The sequence below is a fragment of the Phocoena sinus genome, chromosome 6 (assembly GCF_008692025.1).
Source record: "Phocoena sinus isolate mPhoSin1 chromosome 6, mPhoSin1.pri, whole genome shotgun sequence".
In the NCBI taxonomy this organism is placed as follows: domain Eukaryota; kingdom Metazoa; phylum Chordata; class Mammalia; order Artiodactyla; family Phocoenidae; genus Phocoena; species Phocoena sinus.
In genome coordinates, this window is record NC_045768.1 from 7,583,906 (window position 1) to 7,600,869 (window position 16,964).

The 16,964-nt window shown below is 55.6% G+C and overlaps 1 protein-coding gene across 11 annotated transcripts; it reads left to right on the top strand.

Moving 5' to 3' along the window:
- The first annotated feature begins 5 nt into the window (after nt 1-5).
- Nucleotides 6-16,339, top strand: GOLGA2 (golgin A2). Of its 11 annotated transcripts, none has more exons than XM_032634172.1 (27): nt 6-145; nt 1,441-1,563; nt 2,513-2,593; nt 5,471-5,587; nt 5,861-5,904; nt 6,006-6,069; nt 6,811-6,870; nt 7,069-7,149; nt 7,959-7,997; nt 8,272-8,334; nt 8,421-8,514; nt 8,618-8,724; nt 9,714-9,772; nt 10,074-10,215; nt 10,969-11,055; nt 11,162-11,269; nt 11,463-11,550; nt 12,054-12,391; nt 12,688-12,801; nt 13,536-13,760; nt 13,842-13,917; nt 14,127-14,218; nt 14,475-14,693; nt 14,783-14,885; nt 14,981-15,087; nt 15,161-15,311; nt 15,405-16,339. In XM_032634172.1, exons 1-27 carry the CDS (start codon nt 62-64, stop codon nt 15,620-15,622), a joined length of 3,084 nt encoding a protein of 1,027 aa, XP_032490063.1. In that variant the 5' UTR covers nt 6-61; the 3' UTR covers nt 15,623-16,339. The 11 variants fall into 11 exon arrangements, with proteins under 11 accessions (XP_032490063.1, XP_032490064.1, XP_032490066.1 ...); XM_032634173.1 differs by having other exon boundaries at nt 14,130-14,218; XM_032634175.1 differs by lacking the exon at nt 7,069-7,149.
- Nucleotides 16,340-16,964: the final 625 nt, after the last annotated feature.

Below are 16,964 nucleotides of genomic sequence, written 5' to 3' on the forward strand. Positions count from 1 at the left end.
GTCTCACAGCGGCGCTGTGGCTGCCGGAAGCAGTTCCGCAGTGCTTGCCGGGATTGTGCTGATGTGGCCCCCCCGCCTTCCCCCGCCCCGTCCCGGGATGTCGGAAGAAACCCGACAGAGCAAATTGGCTGCGGCCAAGAAAAAGGTAAAACGTGCGGAGTCGCGGCTCCCTGACCCAGCCCGAGACCCCTCCGACGGCCGGGCCATGGCCAGAGTCTGTGCTGCCTTCGAGGCGCACGGGGCGAGCCTCTCGGCGCCCCTTGACGTCCCCCTCCAAAAGTATTCTCAGCCAGTCCCGCCCCCCGGCAGCCCAGCCCCCGCCCTCGCTCGTCACCCCGCGGTGACTTTGGGCCGGTGACCCCGGGGGCTTCCCGCACCAGGCTCGGCCCTCGCTTCCTGCCGCCCAGAACCGGACCTCCTGGGTTCCCTGGGTTTCCTAGGCTCCCGGTCTCAAGGACCTCGGTCCTGGCCTTGCGTTCCCCTCCCCCACCGCTGAACGGCGACTCGGGCATCGGTAGGGAGGAGTGGAAAGTAGTCACGTCATAATCCCCCTCTGAACTGTCATTACCGCCACGAGCCCGGTGTTTGATCTTACTACCCAGTCCCACCGTGTTTTCACATTCTTTCCGGATTCTCTGGCCGCAGCACAAATTTCTAGCTTGAAGGGGACTTGGGACTATGGGACCTAGGTCCCACCTGGGTTTCAGGCTTCCTCACTCTAGACTGTACCCCATCCTTTGGTGTCGATAGCGTAAAAAGCCAGTGATCTCGAAACATTGACAATATCTCTGGGTGGCAGTGGGGAGAATGTGCTTTGTTTAGTTTGGTTTTTTCCCAGGTTTCTATCCAGAGAGACTTTCACAGTTTTAATCTGAATGTTCTACCTTACATTCTAATTCGCTATGATTCTGAGACCAGAGTGCCCGTCATTCAGTGCTCCTTTGGAGTGAGATCTGCTTATCCTCTGTGGAACAGATTGCGTGAAACTGAACTTCACAGCTGGGACTGTTTCCCAAATCATCATCTCAACATGGGTTGCCCTGAGTGCCACAGGATAAACATGGGACTGGAGCATCAGTTTTGCTTGATTCTCTTGAGAGAGAAAAAGCCTTTTATATTAATGTGCTTAGGGATAACGTTTGCATAGATTTGTAAGATTATAATAGACTTCTCTCTGAAGTGGTGTTTGGGTTGTCCTCTTTCTGTTACGTTCCCAGATTCACTAGGGGTGTGTGCCTTCACTGCCTTCTGCCATTAGGATACACTGATGTAAAAGTTTGAGAAGCAGTGGTGTGCAGCTCTAAAAGAGGTGTAAGAAAGGACCCTGATGTCTGATTAAATGTTTACTTTTCCACCTCTGCTTCCTGTAAACTGTAAAGTAGGATGTGAATATAGGGGGCTTATAGGTCTCATGAGCCTCACTGCTTTTCCTTTTTGCAGTTAAGGGAGTATCAGCAGAAGAACAGCCCTGGTGTTCCTGCAGGAGCTAAGAAAAAAAGAAAGATCAAGAATGGCAGTAGCCCGGAGAAAACCACTTCTGGTGGTTGTCCCTCACCTGAGGATGTGAGTCTTGCCACCTTCCGGGGATGGGGTGCTCAAGGGACAGCAGGAGAGGGTAGTGGTTAAGATTGTGGAAGAAATGTCAGATATTGGCTAAGAAGTTTGGGTTTGAATTCTACCTCTCCCTCTGTTGGGGATATGGTTTTGGGCAAATTGTTTCAGCTCGTTGGGTCTCTGGTTCCACATTGGTAAAACTGGGGTAATACTGTCTTACACTTACGAAGTTTAAATGAGATTGTTGTTGTTTTTATAGCAATCCCCTAATACAGGGCCTGGTGCAGAGTAAACATTCAGTAAAGAGTAGTTGCTATTTGACTTACTGCTCTGGTGATCTTCCTCAGCCCGGTCCTCAGTGGGAAGCCAGGCAGTGAGAACAGCCTCTTGTCCTCAGGCTCTCCATTTAGAGGCACCAACAGAGCCCCAGGGTGTGGTGAGGAGAGTCCCTAGTCCCTTGGATTAGGAGATCATCTGAGTTTCAAGGCCATCTTTGCCACCAGCTTGCTGGGTGACTTCAAGAAGATCACTTCTTCCCCTGGGCCTCAGTTTCCTCATCTGTAAGATGACACTGTTGGATCAGATCCTTGTCTTTCAGACTTATTTTTTAGCTGTAGCCCACTTTGTTCAAGCGGACCCTTGTTCTGAAGTCTGGTTTTTAAAAGTCTGGGCCTGAGGGTCTAAGAAGCTATTAAGAGCTGCACTGTTCGCCTAAGGAGCTATGTGACTGCATTGTTCCGGGGACTTTTCCGTCTGTTTACCTTGATTTCTGCCTCTGGCAAGGCAGCAAGTGGCTGTTTGGATAATGGCACAGGCTGTGGTATTGATCCCTTTCTGTCTTCTCCAGCATTCCATTGCCCTGAACCCATCTCTTCTTCCTTCCCTGACTCTCTTGCCTCTCTAAGCCACTTTTCTCTTTCTCTCCCTGCCCTTGTTTTTCCCTTTTCGCCTCCTATAGATTCAGGACATTCTGAAGGTGCTGGTGTCCGACCTTAACCGCTCCAATGGGGTAGCGATCCCCCCATTGGACAAGTGGAAGGTGAGGCAGTGCCGAGACCCCCTCTCTGGCTTGCTCCCTCCCAGCTCTGCATGCCCTGAGGCTTCTCTGGTTTGGGGGATACTTGGCCTCTGGCTTATTTTATGTTGCTGTCATTAACCCTGGGCCTGTTCATGTCTGCTTTTTCACCTGCTTGGTTGATTGGGTTCCCCCCCCAACCCCCCCCATCTTTTATCGTCTTGGAGAAGGTGAGATGCTCCTTGGAGGTTAAAGGTAACTTAGGAATAGCTTCCAGAGCAGGTGTGTGGGATTTGGGCTCTTTGAGCCGCCAGTTTGAATGTCCGTGGTGCTATCAAACTAGGAGAGGTTAAATAAAACCAAACCTTCAAGTCTTGGCCCCTGGGCATCTGACCCCAAAAGACCAATAGACCACAAAGTAGTTTGTGATTTTTTTTTTGAGTTGATCAGTTCATTTTGGTTTGGCAGTAGGGAATGTAGGGTTAAGAGAAAAGGAGTTTGCATTATAGTCACAAGGATTGAGGTTATTTTTTTCAGTGGAGCTATCTGTAAGGGATGTGAGGTTAACCAAACACATGAGTGGTCAGGACATTCTGCCCCTATTCTCTTTTAAAAATTAACTGGACATTTAACCATATTCAGTGGGCCCTTGAGAGCAGAGGCATGTTGCTAGGGGCTATAGAAAACAGATGAAAGAAACATTTGGAATATGGCAACATTCCAAATGCTCGACAAGGCAGAGAGGTTGGTTCTAAATGGACTCGAGGCTGGAGGGGGTGGCATTTGAGGCCGGTTTGAAGATTAGAGGTGGGTAGCAGTCATCCACATTGAGAGTAGGGGAAATGGGAGTCCCAGGCAGAGGGTGTAATACAGGTAACAGCCAGGATTATGAGCTCGCAGAGTACTTTCCAGAAAGGCGGGGAGCCTGGGGTGCCCCTGGACTAGGAGATGACCTCCTCCGGACATGATGTTGTCACTTCCTCCTTAATTAACTTCCTCGGGGGACATCTGCCAGGCTAGAGGAGTAGGGCTGGAAGGGGGCCAGGTCCTGCTGGAGATGGGCATGGGGAGAGGGGCTGGGACAGGGAACTGTTGGCTGGGGTTAGAGCGTCTTTCAATCATCAGGACTGCTCACGCCCAGTCGGTCGGGTCTGTCCAGGTGCTGTGACTCACCTTGTTGGCTCAGAGGAGATGCTGGGTGGCACGGGGAGGGGAGCGCAGGCCTACAGGAGTCCCGAAGCTGTGCATCTGTACTCTTGTTCTAAGGCCCTGGGCCCGCATCCTTCTGCTGTCCTAGAAATGAAGACCCAGATCCCCATATTCCCTTCTTGTCGTTTTAAAATCCTCTCTATATCAATAATTGTTTCTCACTTAAGTTTTCTGCTCTAGTAGTGCAGGCCTGTGATTGCAGTATCCTGGGCAGAGCTGATGACATTTCCAGAACTGAGGACTAGTGGATAGAAAAAAAAGGTTTTTTTTTTTTTTAATGGAATGGGACATTGGAGGGGAGTGGACAATGTTTTTTAAAATTCCATACTTAGCTGTATGACTCAAAATTATGAAATAACTTGGTTGCTCACAAAATTGTCATATTAAGTATATTTAAGTCCTCAGAAAAAGACTTTTCCCCTTCTGAGCTTTCTTGTTTCTAATGCTAGGGATCCGTGGGCACCCAAGAGGCCAGGAGGGACCCAGGGCTCGCCAGGGCCCGTGGCTAAGAGTGTGCTCCCCTCCCCCAAAGTCTCATGCCTAGCCAGCTGCTGAACCCCTGCTCTTACCTATGAGATTCAGTAGTCCAGGTTGACAAGGCAACACCAGGTTCTGGCGTCAAAGGTCACAGCGTGGACAGTCACCAAGCAAACAGCTTGATTCATCTTCAGCTCCCCAGGCTCTGTGCTGCTTGCTCTAAGGAGGGCAGTAGATTTGGGTTTTCAGAGGCCAGGGCTGAGGCTCCAGAGAGCAGGCAGCCCTTTCCCCCAAGAGAGGTGCAGCCTCTTCCTTCCAGACTCAGCTTTGTTGGCCAGGCCTTGGCTCCCCGGTGCTCTTCCCTCGTCAGGCTCTGGCTTATCAGCCCTCTTCCCCATCTCACCTATTGAACATTAGATCCCTCGAGCCAGAGGCTTGGACTAAGTGTCAGGCCTGAGCCTGGAGAGAGGCCGAGTGGGGCTCTGGTCAAGCAAGTGGATCCATTTGGGCCAAGAGAGAACTTCTCCATGGCTCCTGGCCCTCAATCCCACGTTTGTTCTCCAGGATGACAGGAGTCAAAGGGTAGACGTCTTATCTCTGGTTTCTCAGCTGTTTCTTGGTTGGGTAGGTGTTTTGGAGCCAGGAGGTTGGGATGGGTAGTGGCCATGGTTTTCTTTTTACCTGTAAGAGCAGGGAGAGCCTTCTCGTTGGGCAGCTTCTTTCCCAGAAAAGGCCTGGGTCATGGAGACACTCCAGTAGTTTTAGGAAGGAAGGAAGGAAGGAAGGGAGAACAAGAAGAAAGAGGCAGATCGCTCTGCTCCTTCATCACTGCCACCCTCTGCCCAGCGTGGGGCCCTGGGAGAGGGGCCCTCTGGGCACAGACTAGCTTTCTGGAAGAGCAGGGCCTTGCTTCTCCCTGACTTGGCACACCTTCCTTCCACCTGCTGTAGCTGCCGTAGGTCAGCCAGGGAGCTGAGCTCCAGGGAGAAGAAGGCCCTCGTGTTCTCGAAGGAGGCTGTGCAGTCCCGGAAGGCTGCAGACTGGCCCGAGGTCTGGGCGAGCCGTAGCCACCCCCCAGAGTGGCTCCCAGCATGTGTGACTGTCACTCTGACTGCAGCAACACCTGTCCTACCCGCTCTGCACCCCTCCATTCATGGCAGTGAGGCGACTTTTGCCCTGCATGGCCCTCTAACCCCCTGCTCTGTTCTGTGACAGGCGCCCAAAGACCGCGCCGCTCCTGTTACACCGTCTGCTGATGACACCGTGTCACCTGGCGGTGTCCCTTCCCCCTGTGCTAGTCCCCCCCGTGTCACTAGCATGGCATCAACTCAGGTTTGTGCCTCTTCCCCCTTGGCCTGCTGCCCCACTCTGTGCTCACCCCCTCCTCCTTCCTGGAGGACCGGACCTACCGTGTAGCCCTTTCCCTTCCTTCAGGTAGCTTGGCTCCTAGAGCGAGGCGCCCTTCCTGAGGACTGGGGTGGGGGAGGCCAAGAGCAGGTTCTCCTTGAGGTGCGGGCGGACGGAAAGCGGTTGGAATGAGCTTGGCGCCCTGGGTGGTTCTTACTGGAAACTGAATGACTGATTCATACGTTTCTTTCCAAACAGAACCGTGATGCTGACAATGATCCTAGTCCCGTTGACAAAAGCACGTGAGTGTCTCCCACGGGGCCAGCAATCCCTAGGCCACTGCCCGTGACCCCCTCTTTCCCATCGAGCCTCCTGCACCCCTGACTGCTGTGTTCATCCTCAGATCTTTCTCATCCACTGAGAGCCTGCGACAGCTATCTCAGCAGCTCAACGGTCTTGTGTCTGAGGTACCACCCCCAAAATTGGAGCCCGGAGTGGGCTAGAGAGGGAAGGAAAATATGACGGAAAGAAACCGAGACAGAGGTTCCCAAGAGGAAGGGAAGGTCCTGGGACCAGGCAGCTTGGCTGGATAATGTTTAGCTAGTCATTACTTCTCTGAGTCTCCTCTTTTTTTTTTTTATAAATTTATTTATTTATTTGTTTGTTTGTGGCTGCATTGGGTCTTTGTTGCTGCCCACAGGCTTTCTCTAGTTGTGGTGAGCGGGGGCCACTCTTCGTTGTGGTGCGCGGGCTTCTCATCGCGCTGTCTTCTTGTTGCAGAGCACGGGCACTAGGCGTGCGGGCTCGAGTGCAGGCTCAGTAGTTGTGGCGCACGGGCTTAGCTGCTCCGCGGCATGTGGGATCCTCCCAGACCAGGGCTCGAACCCGTGTCCCCTGCATTAGCAGGTGGATTCTTAACCACTGTGCCACCAGGGAAGCCCTGAGTCTCCTCTTTGACGCTGTCCAAATGAAGGGGTTGGACCATGAGATTGGTTACATCATTTTATCCTGCAGATGAGAGCTGCTTGGGAGGGGGGGACAAGGGGGAATTAAGAATGAGGAGAAATTGGCACAGGAAGGGGTTAAGGGGGGGGGTGGCAAGTTAGGCAGAAAAAGAAATGTTGCCAGTTGAGGGGGAAGATGTTGGAGGGCTTAGGCCTTGAGGGGGATAGATCACGTTTCCATGTGAACCCTTTCATCTCTCCTAGTCCCCATCTTACATCAACGGGGAGGGTCTAGCATCCTGTACTGACATAAAGAATCTGGAGGTAAGGGGGCCTGCACCGTGGCCCAGTGACCCTGCAGGCCAGCCCCCACCTGCCCCCACCTCCCTCCTCCCACAGTGGGGGCTGGGTGCCCCACTACCAGCTGACACAACCCAGACACCCCCCAACCCTAGTGATCGCTCTCTCTGCCTCCCCCGCCCCTCCTCCAAGTCCTCCTCTTCCTCTCTGCATGCGCCTCAGAGCCGGTACCAAGAACTGTCAGTAGCCATGGACTCCAGCAATCTAACAAACAAACAACTCAGTAGCAAGATAGAGCAATTGGTAAGAGTCCAGCGTTGTCCCCGGATTCCACGCTGCCACTCTGGGGCCCCAGTCTCACCTTGGGGCTCTGAAGAAAGGGGCTGGGGACCCCGGCGCCAAGGGAGAATGGGGTGCCGGGGGGCCTAGGTCTCAGCTGGAGGGACCCCGGAGCACGGCACGCAGCATGGCTCTCTCTGTGGCTGCCTTCTTTGCCTACTCTGTTCTCCAGAGACCCCCGCTTGAGTCCTCCCCACGCTTGCCCTGGGGCTGTTGCCTGTAGCGGGAGCACTAGCTTGACCAGTGTGTCCCAGCCCTGACTCAGCCCCTGATTTGTTCCGACTTGGACCTTGGACAAGTCAGCTGTCCTCTCTGGGCTTTAGTTTCCTGAGGAGGTAGGATTAGAGGGTGTCCAAGGTCCCTTTAAGCTCAAAAAATCAGAGATTTAAAGGTCATTTTCGTTCCCATATCTTTGCTCTTAAGAACAGAACCTGGCCTGCAGTGTGTGCTCAGGAAACATTCCTCGAGTGAATGAATGCCCCCTTCCAGATTGTGAGCTTACAGAGGGTGGTCTGACCTTCTCAGACTCCATTTCTAGAGGTTTATGTCATTGTCCCTTCAAGGGAATCAGATCCAGACTCTCACTACTGTAGCCGTGAGCAAAACTTCCCAAGACCCAAAGTCTCTTAGCTTGAGAAGCGTTCATCCATTTATGTCCCCATGAACTCTCCCTTTTTAACCCATTCCTGGCCCCTGCCCATCCCTCCTCCTTGGTCTGAGGATCGTGAGAAAGGGGTACAATCTCAGTCACCTTCCTATGACTCTCCCCACAGAAACAAGAGAAACAGGAAACTTTGGATCGACTGGAAAAAGTAATGCGATTTCTTTGTCTGCTTCTCCCGTGGCTGATGGGTTTGGGGGAGGATTCAGATGTAGAGGCCCATTCTCCTCTTGCCTGCTGGCAGCCTGGAGAAAGAGGGGGCCTACCCCCTGCCCCTCCCCGCCCATCCCCTACTCCCGGGGTGGCCAATTATCTGTTCTCATCTGTGGGCCTGTCCTGGGCCAGTGATGACATTCTGGGGGCTATATCCTTCGCTGTTTCACCTCTGCCTACCAGTAAGAGCTGTTTCTTCTCTTTTCCTGCAGGAGAAGAAGGAATTTGAGAAGAAGCTCGTGAAGGAACAAGGGGCTCTGAGAGAACAGCTGCAGGTGAGTGGGCTGAACCAGGGTCCCTCACGGCCCCCAGGAAACATCGCTTTTCTGCTTTTAGCACTTGTTTGCCCTTTCTCCCAAAGGTCCACATCCAGACCATAGGGATTCTGGTGTCTGAGAAGACGGAATTACAGACAGCTCTGGCTCACACCCAACAGGCAGCCAGGCAGAAAGCAGGTGGGAATCTAGGCACCCTTTGACCCCTCGGCCCGAGGGGTGCACTGGCTGGCCTTCAGCGGGATTCCTTCTTTGGGCTTCCCTTCTCATGCTGTCATTTCAGAAGAGTTGGAGGACCTTGCTAATTGCCTTCGGTCATCCAGGCAGCGTGTGGGAGAGCTGGAACGGACGCTGTCTGCCGTCTCCACGCAGCAGAAGCAGGCCGATAGGGTGAGCCCAGCAGTCTGCCCATCCGCCAGAGGTGGTACGTGGGTGGGGTGAGCCTAGAGGTCCCTTCGGCAGCACGGAGTGACTTGCTGCCCAGAAGGCAGCACTGGCCCTGTGTTGCTGCTTTAAAGTTGTGTGATTGTGAGAAGCAACCTGGAGTGAGTTGGTTGCTATGGCGAGTTGTTGGGGGAGGAGGGAGTGCTGTCTAGAGCGAGCGCTGGATGCAGAGCCCAGAGCCAGAGCGCCAGCTTTGCCCTTTACTGGCTGCGGGCTCTGGCCCAAGCGCTAGGTGTTCGGGCTGTGAAGGTTCAGAACAGTATTTTTATCCGTTACCGCGCTAAGAGAGAGAGAAGTACGTGTGTGAAATATGTATAAGACAGGTCGGAAAGGATTCATAAAAGCCCAGGGGAGAGGAGCAGGATGGCTGAGAGATGTGGCACTTTGGTACCTTCTGAGTTAGGGGTTGTGTGAGTGTATCATCCGTTCAAAAAATGAACAAGAGATTACAATACAATTTAATCCCCCATCATATCTGTGCTCCCACCCCGGGGAGAGAACATGGTTCAAGAGTCCCAGCTCTAAGTGATGTTAGGCGAGCCACTTAACCTCTAACGCTCCCTGTTGTTCACCCGTAAATGGAGATAGTAATAGTAACCGCCTCCCAGGGTGATTGTGAGTTTGAAATGGGAATGTTGGCTGAGAGAGTGTTCAGGAAAGGTGCAGACGTGGGGCTGATAACAGGGAGAATCATGGCAGTGTTACCTGCTGTCCCTGGGCCTGTGAGCCCGCCGTGAGTTAGAGCTCTCCACCTGCCTTTTCCACCCTTCCCGAGTTCTTATTAAAACCAAATGAGAACGTGAGCTTGGAAGTGCTTTGAAAAAATATAAAGCCTGACACCAGGTGAGGACGTGTTGCTGGGAGTCGTCCTGTTGCTGCTGTTAGTCTGCATCTTCCACCTCCCTTCTCCTGACCTCGCCTCTCTGTGTTTGCAGTACAACAAAGAATTAACCAAAGAGCGAGATGCCCTCAGGCTGGACTTATACAAGAACAAGTAGGATAGGGATAGTGGGGGAGGGCTGGGAAGTGGGGAGGAGCCGAGGGAGCGGGTGAGGAGCTGGTACAGCTTCGCATGCGTGCAGAGCCAGGCTCTGCTGTCCCAGCTGTGCCACCGACTCCTGCTGTGGCCTCAGGCAACTCATGTCCTCTCTGTGGCCTGCCACTTGTGACTCTTGATCCTGGGGTCCCTTCCAAAGCAACTGTTCTGTGGTTCTGTGGCAAAGGTAGTGGGTTGGTCACCGGAGTGACCCTTTCTGTTCTTTACTCACGCCTCCCTCCACTACCGCCTGTCACAGCAAAAGCAACGAGGACCTGAAGCAGCAGACCTCGGAGCTGGAGGAGAAGCTGCGGGTCATGGCGAAAGAGAAGGCGGCCATGCAGCTGGGGATGGAGGAGCTGCAGAAGAAGGTGGAGATGTCCGAGCTGCTGCTGCGGCAGGTGGGCCTGGAGCCCCAGGGAGTGCGGGCCCCACCTGGCGGGGCCCGGGCCTCTTAGGGTCACTGTGGGTGGCCTCCGGCCAGGAGCCAGAACATTTGGATCCTCGTTCTGGTCCTGCCATAGACTCCTCTAGAGATAGGAGAAAAACTGGGGCCTTGCCCAAACCTCTGGAATCAGAAGCTCAGGGATAGGCCTTTTTTAGTTTTATTTTTAAAGCATCCTGGTTGAAAACCATTGTTTTATGGATGACAGTTACAAGGCTAGCCCGAGAGTCCGCTCCCTTCCTCTCGGGGCCAAGCCTCCAGGTAGACAGGGCGCTCAGGTCTGAGAGAGCCTCCTCTTTAGTTTTCCTGCATGCACAGTGATTCTCTGCCTTCCTGCCCTCAGTAAGGGTACGGTTAAAGTATGCCGTGTTCATTTATTGGACTACTACGTAACCATTACAGAAATTAAGTATATCTTGTTTGCAGCAAAGTGAAATTAAGGTGCGGAACCATATATGATACTACCCCGTGACAGCACAGCTGCACTGTGTATTAATTAAACGTGTTTGCGTGTGTATGGAGAAGGGTCGAGAAGGATACACTCTGGATTGGGGTGGTTGGGGAGCCATGAGTATTTAGTAAAAATAAAGCCTGTGGACCTGGTTCTAATAAACATGAGGACAACCCTGAGTTGTACGTTGACCTTTTGGGGGGCATTGCGTGGGGCAGCCTGGGCTTCCCAGATCCAACCTCATTTTTCACCATCCAGTTTTCTAGTCAACCTACCGCCGACAGCAGCCAGCAGTTACAGCAGGCCCTGAACGAGCAGGCACAGCTGGAGACCCACGTGGAGCGGGTGAGATTGTGCAGGGAGAGGGGTGCGGGAGGACGATGACCCCAGGTGACCGGGAGCAGGTGAGGCCCCAGGCAGCCCGTGGTAACTTCTGTGCCCACTCTCGCAGCTGAAGGATTCTCTGGAGCAGCTGCAGGCAGAGAGGGACCGGTATGTGGTGAATATGAGAGAAGAGAACGCCGTTTGGCAGCAGAAGACGCAGCAGCTGCTGGAGCAGGTGAGAGGGGACCTTCTCCCCCCTCCTTAGACAGGCCACCTGGGCATCTGTGAAATAGGAATCACGACACTTGCTGTGTGCAGCCAGAGGTGGAAGTGTGTATCTAGAGGGTGGGGGTGGAGAGGGACGTGGTCGCCCGGCCTTGACCCCCTCCTGTGCTCTCCCCCCACCCCCCCACCCATGCTTTGGGCAGATGGGCAAGTTGAGGGAAGAAAAGGAGTGCAGCATGAGTCAGGTGCAGGAGCTGGAGACCAGTTTGGCCAAACTGAGGACCGAGATTGGTAAGCCAGGGCCAGGGGATCCGGGAGCAGGGTTGTGTCGGCGCTGGTGAGGGTGGCTGAGAATGGAGGTGAGTGGGTGGAAGGGCACCGTGGCCAAGGGAAAGAGGTCTGTCCCAGGAGTTGGCAAGTCTTGCAGTTTCCCTGTGCCTCAGGGTCCCCATCTGCAAAAAAGGGGTGAAGTGCCCACTGTGGTCTTGGGCATACAGATGGGAGGAACTCTGTCTGAACGTGTCTTGAAAGATTGAGCCAGGAAGCCAAGATTTGGGGCAAGGAGGCTGAATCAGGAGCTGTGGACCAAGAAGAGGGTGTTTTGGAGGGACTTCCCTGGCGGTCCAGTGGTTGAGGCTCTGTGCTTCTGCTGCATGGGGGCACGGGTTCGATCCCTGGTTGGGGAAATAAGATCCCTCATGTCGCACTGGTGCGGCCAAAAAAAAAACCAAAACAAAACCGGTTTTTGGAGACTGCAGAGGCGAGAGGCCCTGACGGTGTGCTCCCTTTCTCAGCTGTGCCTCCGCCTCAGGAGCCCCCAGCCGGGCCCTCGGAGGTAGAACAACGGCTGCAGGCGGAGGCCGAACAGCTACAGAAGGAACTGCAGAGCCTAGCACGGCAGCTGCAGGCTCAGGTGAAGGACAACGAAAGTCTGAGTCGCCTGAATCAGGAACAGGAGCAGCGGCTGCTGGAGCTGGAGCGGGCGGCCGAGTGCTGGGGGCAGCAGGCCGAGGAGCGCAGGCAGATTCTAGAGAGCATGCAGAGCGACCGCACCACCATCAGCCGCGCGCTCTTCCAGAACCGCGAGCTCAAGGAGCAGCTGGCTGAACTGCAGAATGGATTCGTCAGGCTGGTGCGCAGCCCTTCGCGGCCAGCCTGCCCTCCTCCCTGGCCAAGTCCTCTGGGGGCGGGGCGAGGCACTTAACCTGTCTGGGGCCTTGGTTTTCCCACCTGTAAAATGGGTGATATGGACCTTTTGTGAAATGGTGCCCACGAAGGCACGCTGTGAGTCGGAGAGCCCTGCTCGGAGGGTTATGGGGGGAAGGGGCAGACTTTCCTACCTGCCTCCACCCTTCCCTGAGCTGTGGGAGGCAGACACCAAGTTCTCCAGCTGCATTGGGTGGCCGCTGATTGCTTCTCTCTGTGCAGTCCAACGAGAACATGGAGATAACCAGTGCGCTGCATTCGGAGCAGCACATCAAGAAGGAGCTGGCCAAGGAGCTAGACCAGCTGCAGGGGAGGCTAGGAGAGCTGAAGGAGACGGTAAGCCCTGCCCCAGCGGGAGGGCCAGGAGATAGGCACCAGCCTCTGGGGAGCCAGGGACCTGGGGCCAGGACAGGTGACCCCAGAGTCCTTCAGAGCCTGTGACTGCTTTTTGTCCCCTGGCCTCTGATTTTCAGAGTTGAGTAGCCCTGGGCCATAGGTCATTGTCCCCGCTAGAGGCATCGAGCCCCTAATTAGAGGGGAAGAGAGGGTGTACGGTGGCCAGCTCCTTGGGTTCAGCCCTGGATTCAGCCCTCGCATCTCTTAAGCCTCAGTTTCCTTATCTTAAAAGGTTAGCGGGATTTCCTTGGCGGTCCAGTGGTTGAGACTCCACTGCAGGTGGTGCGGGTTTGATCCCTGGTCGGGGAACTAAGATCCTGCATGGTGCTGTGGAGCTACCAAAAAAATAGAAAAGAAAAAAAAAAAAGGTTATCATTTTCCTCCTAGAGGTGTTGGAGATTAGAGAATCATGCATGTAAAGCCTTAGGAGTTCAGTGTGCACCTCACAGATGTTGGCTGGAGCTCTGCTTCTCCACCCGTCTGCGGCCTCAAGTTAAGATAGAAAAAAGCTTGCTATGAGGGCTGGGTGAAGGCGGCATGGGGCTCTGGGCAGCCAGCAGAGCCTCGCGGTGCCTGCCTCAGGCAGAGGGGTCTGTGCCCAACCTCCCCAGTCTGTGGGCTCCGACTGCGGAAGCGAGCCACAGCCTGTCCTCACCCCCAGGGTCTTCCCGCAGGTGGAGGTGAAGAGCCAGGAGGCTCAGGATCTGCAGCAGCAGCGGGACCAGTACCTGAGCCACCTGCAGCGGTACGTGGCTGCCTATCAGCAGCTGGCCTCTGAGAAGGCGGGGCTGCAAAAGCAGGCGCTGCTGCAGACGCAGCTCGTGGACCAGCTGCAGCACGAGGAAGTCCAGGGCAAGGTGGCGGTCCAGATGGCCCACCAGGAATTACAGGAGACCCAGGTGAGGGCGTCGGAGCGCTGGGCCCCTGACGGGAAAGCCTGCAACCTGTGTCCCTCCTCACTTTCTTTCCTGGCCTCTTAGGAGCGCCTGGAAACAGCCAACCAGCAGAACCGGCAGCTACAAGCCCAGCTGAACCTCATGGCTGTGCCTGGGGAAGGTAAGTAGGACGGCCCGCAGGGAGAACCCCCAGCCTGAGGAGCAGGGGGACTTTTAGCAGCGTGGAATTGAGTTAGAAGAGACCTTTAGGACAGCGAATCCTCTTCCTGCAGCGAGTGAGGTGAGGGGCAGAGCTGGGCGGCACGCTGTCTTCCCGGCCTGCTCGCCCTGCCTTGTCGGGTTGTCTGAGGCCCCTCCATGTGTCCCCAGCAGGAGGTGGACCGGACGGTGAGGAGAAGGATGAGGAGGCCCCCCGGCCGAAGCTGAGCGTGCCGGAGGAGCTCGACAGCCGAGAGCTGCTGGTGAGCTGACCTGCTCCTTGCCTGTCTTACTTCCTACCTCCCCCTGTGCTTCCTCTCAGACACTCTTTGTGGTTTCCCTCCCTCTGACTTCTCTGGACCCCCAAGCTCCCCTGGGAGTCATAGTCAGATGCCATGTCATCCTTGAACCACAGGCATGCCCACAAAGACCCCGAGAGGGGGAGCATCCCTCCACCCGCCACCCCTCGCTGGTCCTCAGTATCCCCCACAAAAGCATGCGCACACCTCTTGCCCGCAGGTGGCATTTTTTAACTCGGCCTTAGCCAGTGCTGAGGAAGAGCAGGCCCGGCTGCGCGGGCAGCTGAAGGAGGAAAAGCTGCGCTGCCAGCGCCTGGCTCACCTGGCAGCCCCGGCCCAGGATGGGGCGGAGAAGGAGGCCCCAGCCTCCGGGACCCGGGGGGACAGCGTGCCTGCGGAGACCCACCAGGCCCTCCAGGTGGCCATGGACAAGCTGCAGGTGAGTGGGTTGCCCCCAGTGGGGTCCAGGAAGGGTGGGGGCCTGCGGTCAGATCGCTGCCGAGCCCTGACCTGCTGTTGTGGCTTCAGGGCCGTTTCACAGCGCTCATGCAGGAGAAAGTGGATCTGAAGGAGCGGGTAGAGGAGCTGGAGCATCGCTGTATCCAGCTGTCCGGAGAGACAGACACTATTGGTGAGTGGAGAGGCGGGGGCCCGGGGCGGGGGGCCGAGGGCTGGATCGGGGCAGCCCCGCACCTGAGCCCTGTTCGCCCTCCCCGCTCCCCGCAGGAGAGTACATCGCCCTTTATCAGAGTCAGAGGGCGGTGCTGAAGGCGCGGCACCAGGAGAAGGAGGAGTACATCAGCCGCCTGGCTCAGGACAAGGAGGAAATGAAGGTAGCGGTCCTTGTGACTGTCTCTGTGGGCGGGGGTGGGGTGGGGTGCGGGTGCTGAGCACCTGTCCCTCCAGGTGAAGCTGCTGGAGCTCCGGGAACTGGTATTACGCCTGGTGGGCGAGCGAAATGAATGGTATGGCAAGTTCTTGGCTGCCCAGAACCCTGCTGGTGAGCCCACTACAGCGCCCCCAGCCCCGCAGGAGCCTGGTGCTGCCGACGACGGTGGTGAGTAGCGCCCTCCGGGAGGACCGACGGGCGGGCAGGGGAGAGCTGGCACACCACTCCGAGCTCTGCCTCTCTCTCTCTCTCTCTACAAAGGTCTCCGTGAGGTGAGCCTCAAGGACAACGTGGACCCCACCCAGGGGGAAGCCCTGCGGGGCCAGACGACCCCTGAGAACTGCACTGCGCACCAGATCATGCAGCTGCTGCGCGAGATCCAGAGCCCCCGGGAGTGCCCGGTCTTGGGTGGCAGCACCTGCATCCCCTTCTTCTACGAGACTGACGACAACGATGAAGTGAAGATCTTGGTGGTCTAACTGCCTGACACTAGCGGGCAAAGACCGGAGACCTGGGGCCGGGGCGCTCTGCCCCTGCCCGTACCTGCTGCCCCGTCCCTCCTTCCTGGCACCCCTTCATCCCTAAAAAACCCCCTGAAAAGGGGTATAGCCCCCTGTCTAATGGGGGGAGACAAATAGGTGCAGACCCCTTGCCATCTTGGCCAGGGCTGTGTCTTGATCTCTGGGCTATTAATAGTTCCAGAAAAACAAAGAGCCGGAGGCTCAGTCAAGGTAGTTTATTTAAGAGGCTGCCGTTCTTGGGGAGCAGGGGCTCCCTGCTGGTCTCCTCACCCCCACCAAGCAGTCCTCCATTCAGAGGCACTTTGGGGCACAAGTGCCCCCCCTCCCCCTTGCCCAGCCAGACAACTGGGCAGCACTCTCACAGGCCTTGGGAAGGTTGGGCAAACCGAGGCCAGGCAAGGACATAAGCTGGTGCCGGGGTGGGCCCCCTCCCCAGTGTTTATACTGTAACTGTGTAACATTTTGTATATTCTGGAGGTAGGGAAGCCCCCTGTATCACATTGGAGGTTGGCGCTGGTAAATGGGGAGGACCTTCTATTAAATATTTGGGGCTGGGGAAAATTATTTATTGATAGTGTAGGTCGGAGAGAGAAGGTGGAGGCGGGGACGGGTTTGTGCCCGGGTGATTCGACTCCTGTTTCACTTTTTATTTCAGAATAAATGAATTTAGCCATACTGCTTGTTCTTGCGTGTTCCTTTTTCTTCTGTCGCTGGGTCCTGTGCCGTGAGCACTGAACAGGGAGTGGGTCCTGCCAGCAGAGGGCAAGCTTCTGGTTGTGCTGGTCCCCAGTGTGTCTGAGCACATCCAACCGGGCTGTTAAGAGATCTTCCAAGGCCTGTCACCTGCATGCTGCCTGGTGAAGACTGGGGGTTCCCGGGGGACCGCCGTGGGGCTCTCGGGGCAGTCCTGCCTTAATGGCGGAGAGACTCAGAAGTCAGATCTAATCCCAGGGAGGGAAAGCAGGGTGCCACAGCACCCTGAGTGCTGACTTGTGGTCCAGGTGTTTTCCATTCCATCGCCCTGCCCCTCTGGTGGCCTGTTCTGCCTGTCCTTCCACAGTGCCTGCTTGGCCAGCACCTCACGGTCCTCCCTCCGGGCCCCCTAGTGGCCAGAGCAGGTTTCACAGGACGAGGATCAGCCGACGCCAGGTGCTTTCCCAGTAGGCCTCGGAGAGGATGGGGCTTTTTTCTCCACATCTTATAGCACCCTAGCAATAGCTGGGCCCTTCCCCATCCCTCACCCCAATGTTTAAACCTTTACCTCTCCCTGAGCGCCACAGAGAACACAGGCCACAGAGGA

Excerpts from the sequence above, each read along its gene's own strand:
- GOLGA2 (XM_032634172.1), top strand. The coding sequence starts at position 62 with ATGTGGCCCCCCCGCCTTCCCCCGCCCCGTCCCGGGATGTCGGAAGAA. Across the intron at positions 1,564-2,512 it reads GTTGTCCCTCACCTGAGGAT|ATTCAGGACATTCTGAAGGT; the intron begins GTGAGTCTTGCC and ends CGCCTCCTATAG. Across the intron at positions 14,886-14,980 it reads CGGAGAGACAGACACTATTG|GAGAGTACATCGCCCTTTAT; the intron begins GTGAGTGGAGAG and ends CGCTCCCCGCAG.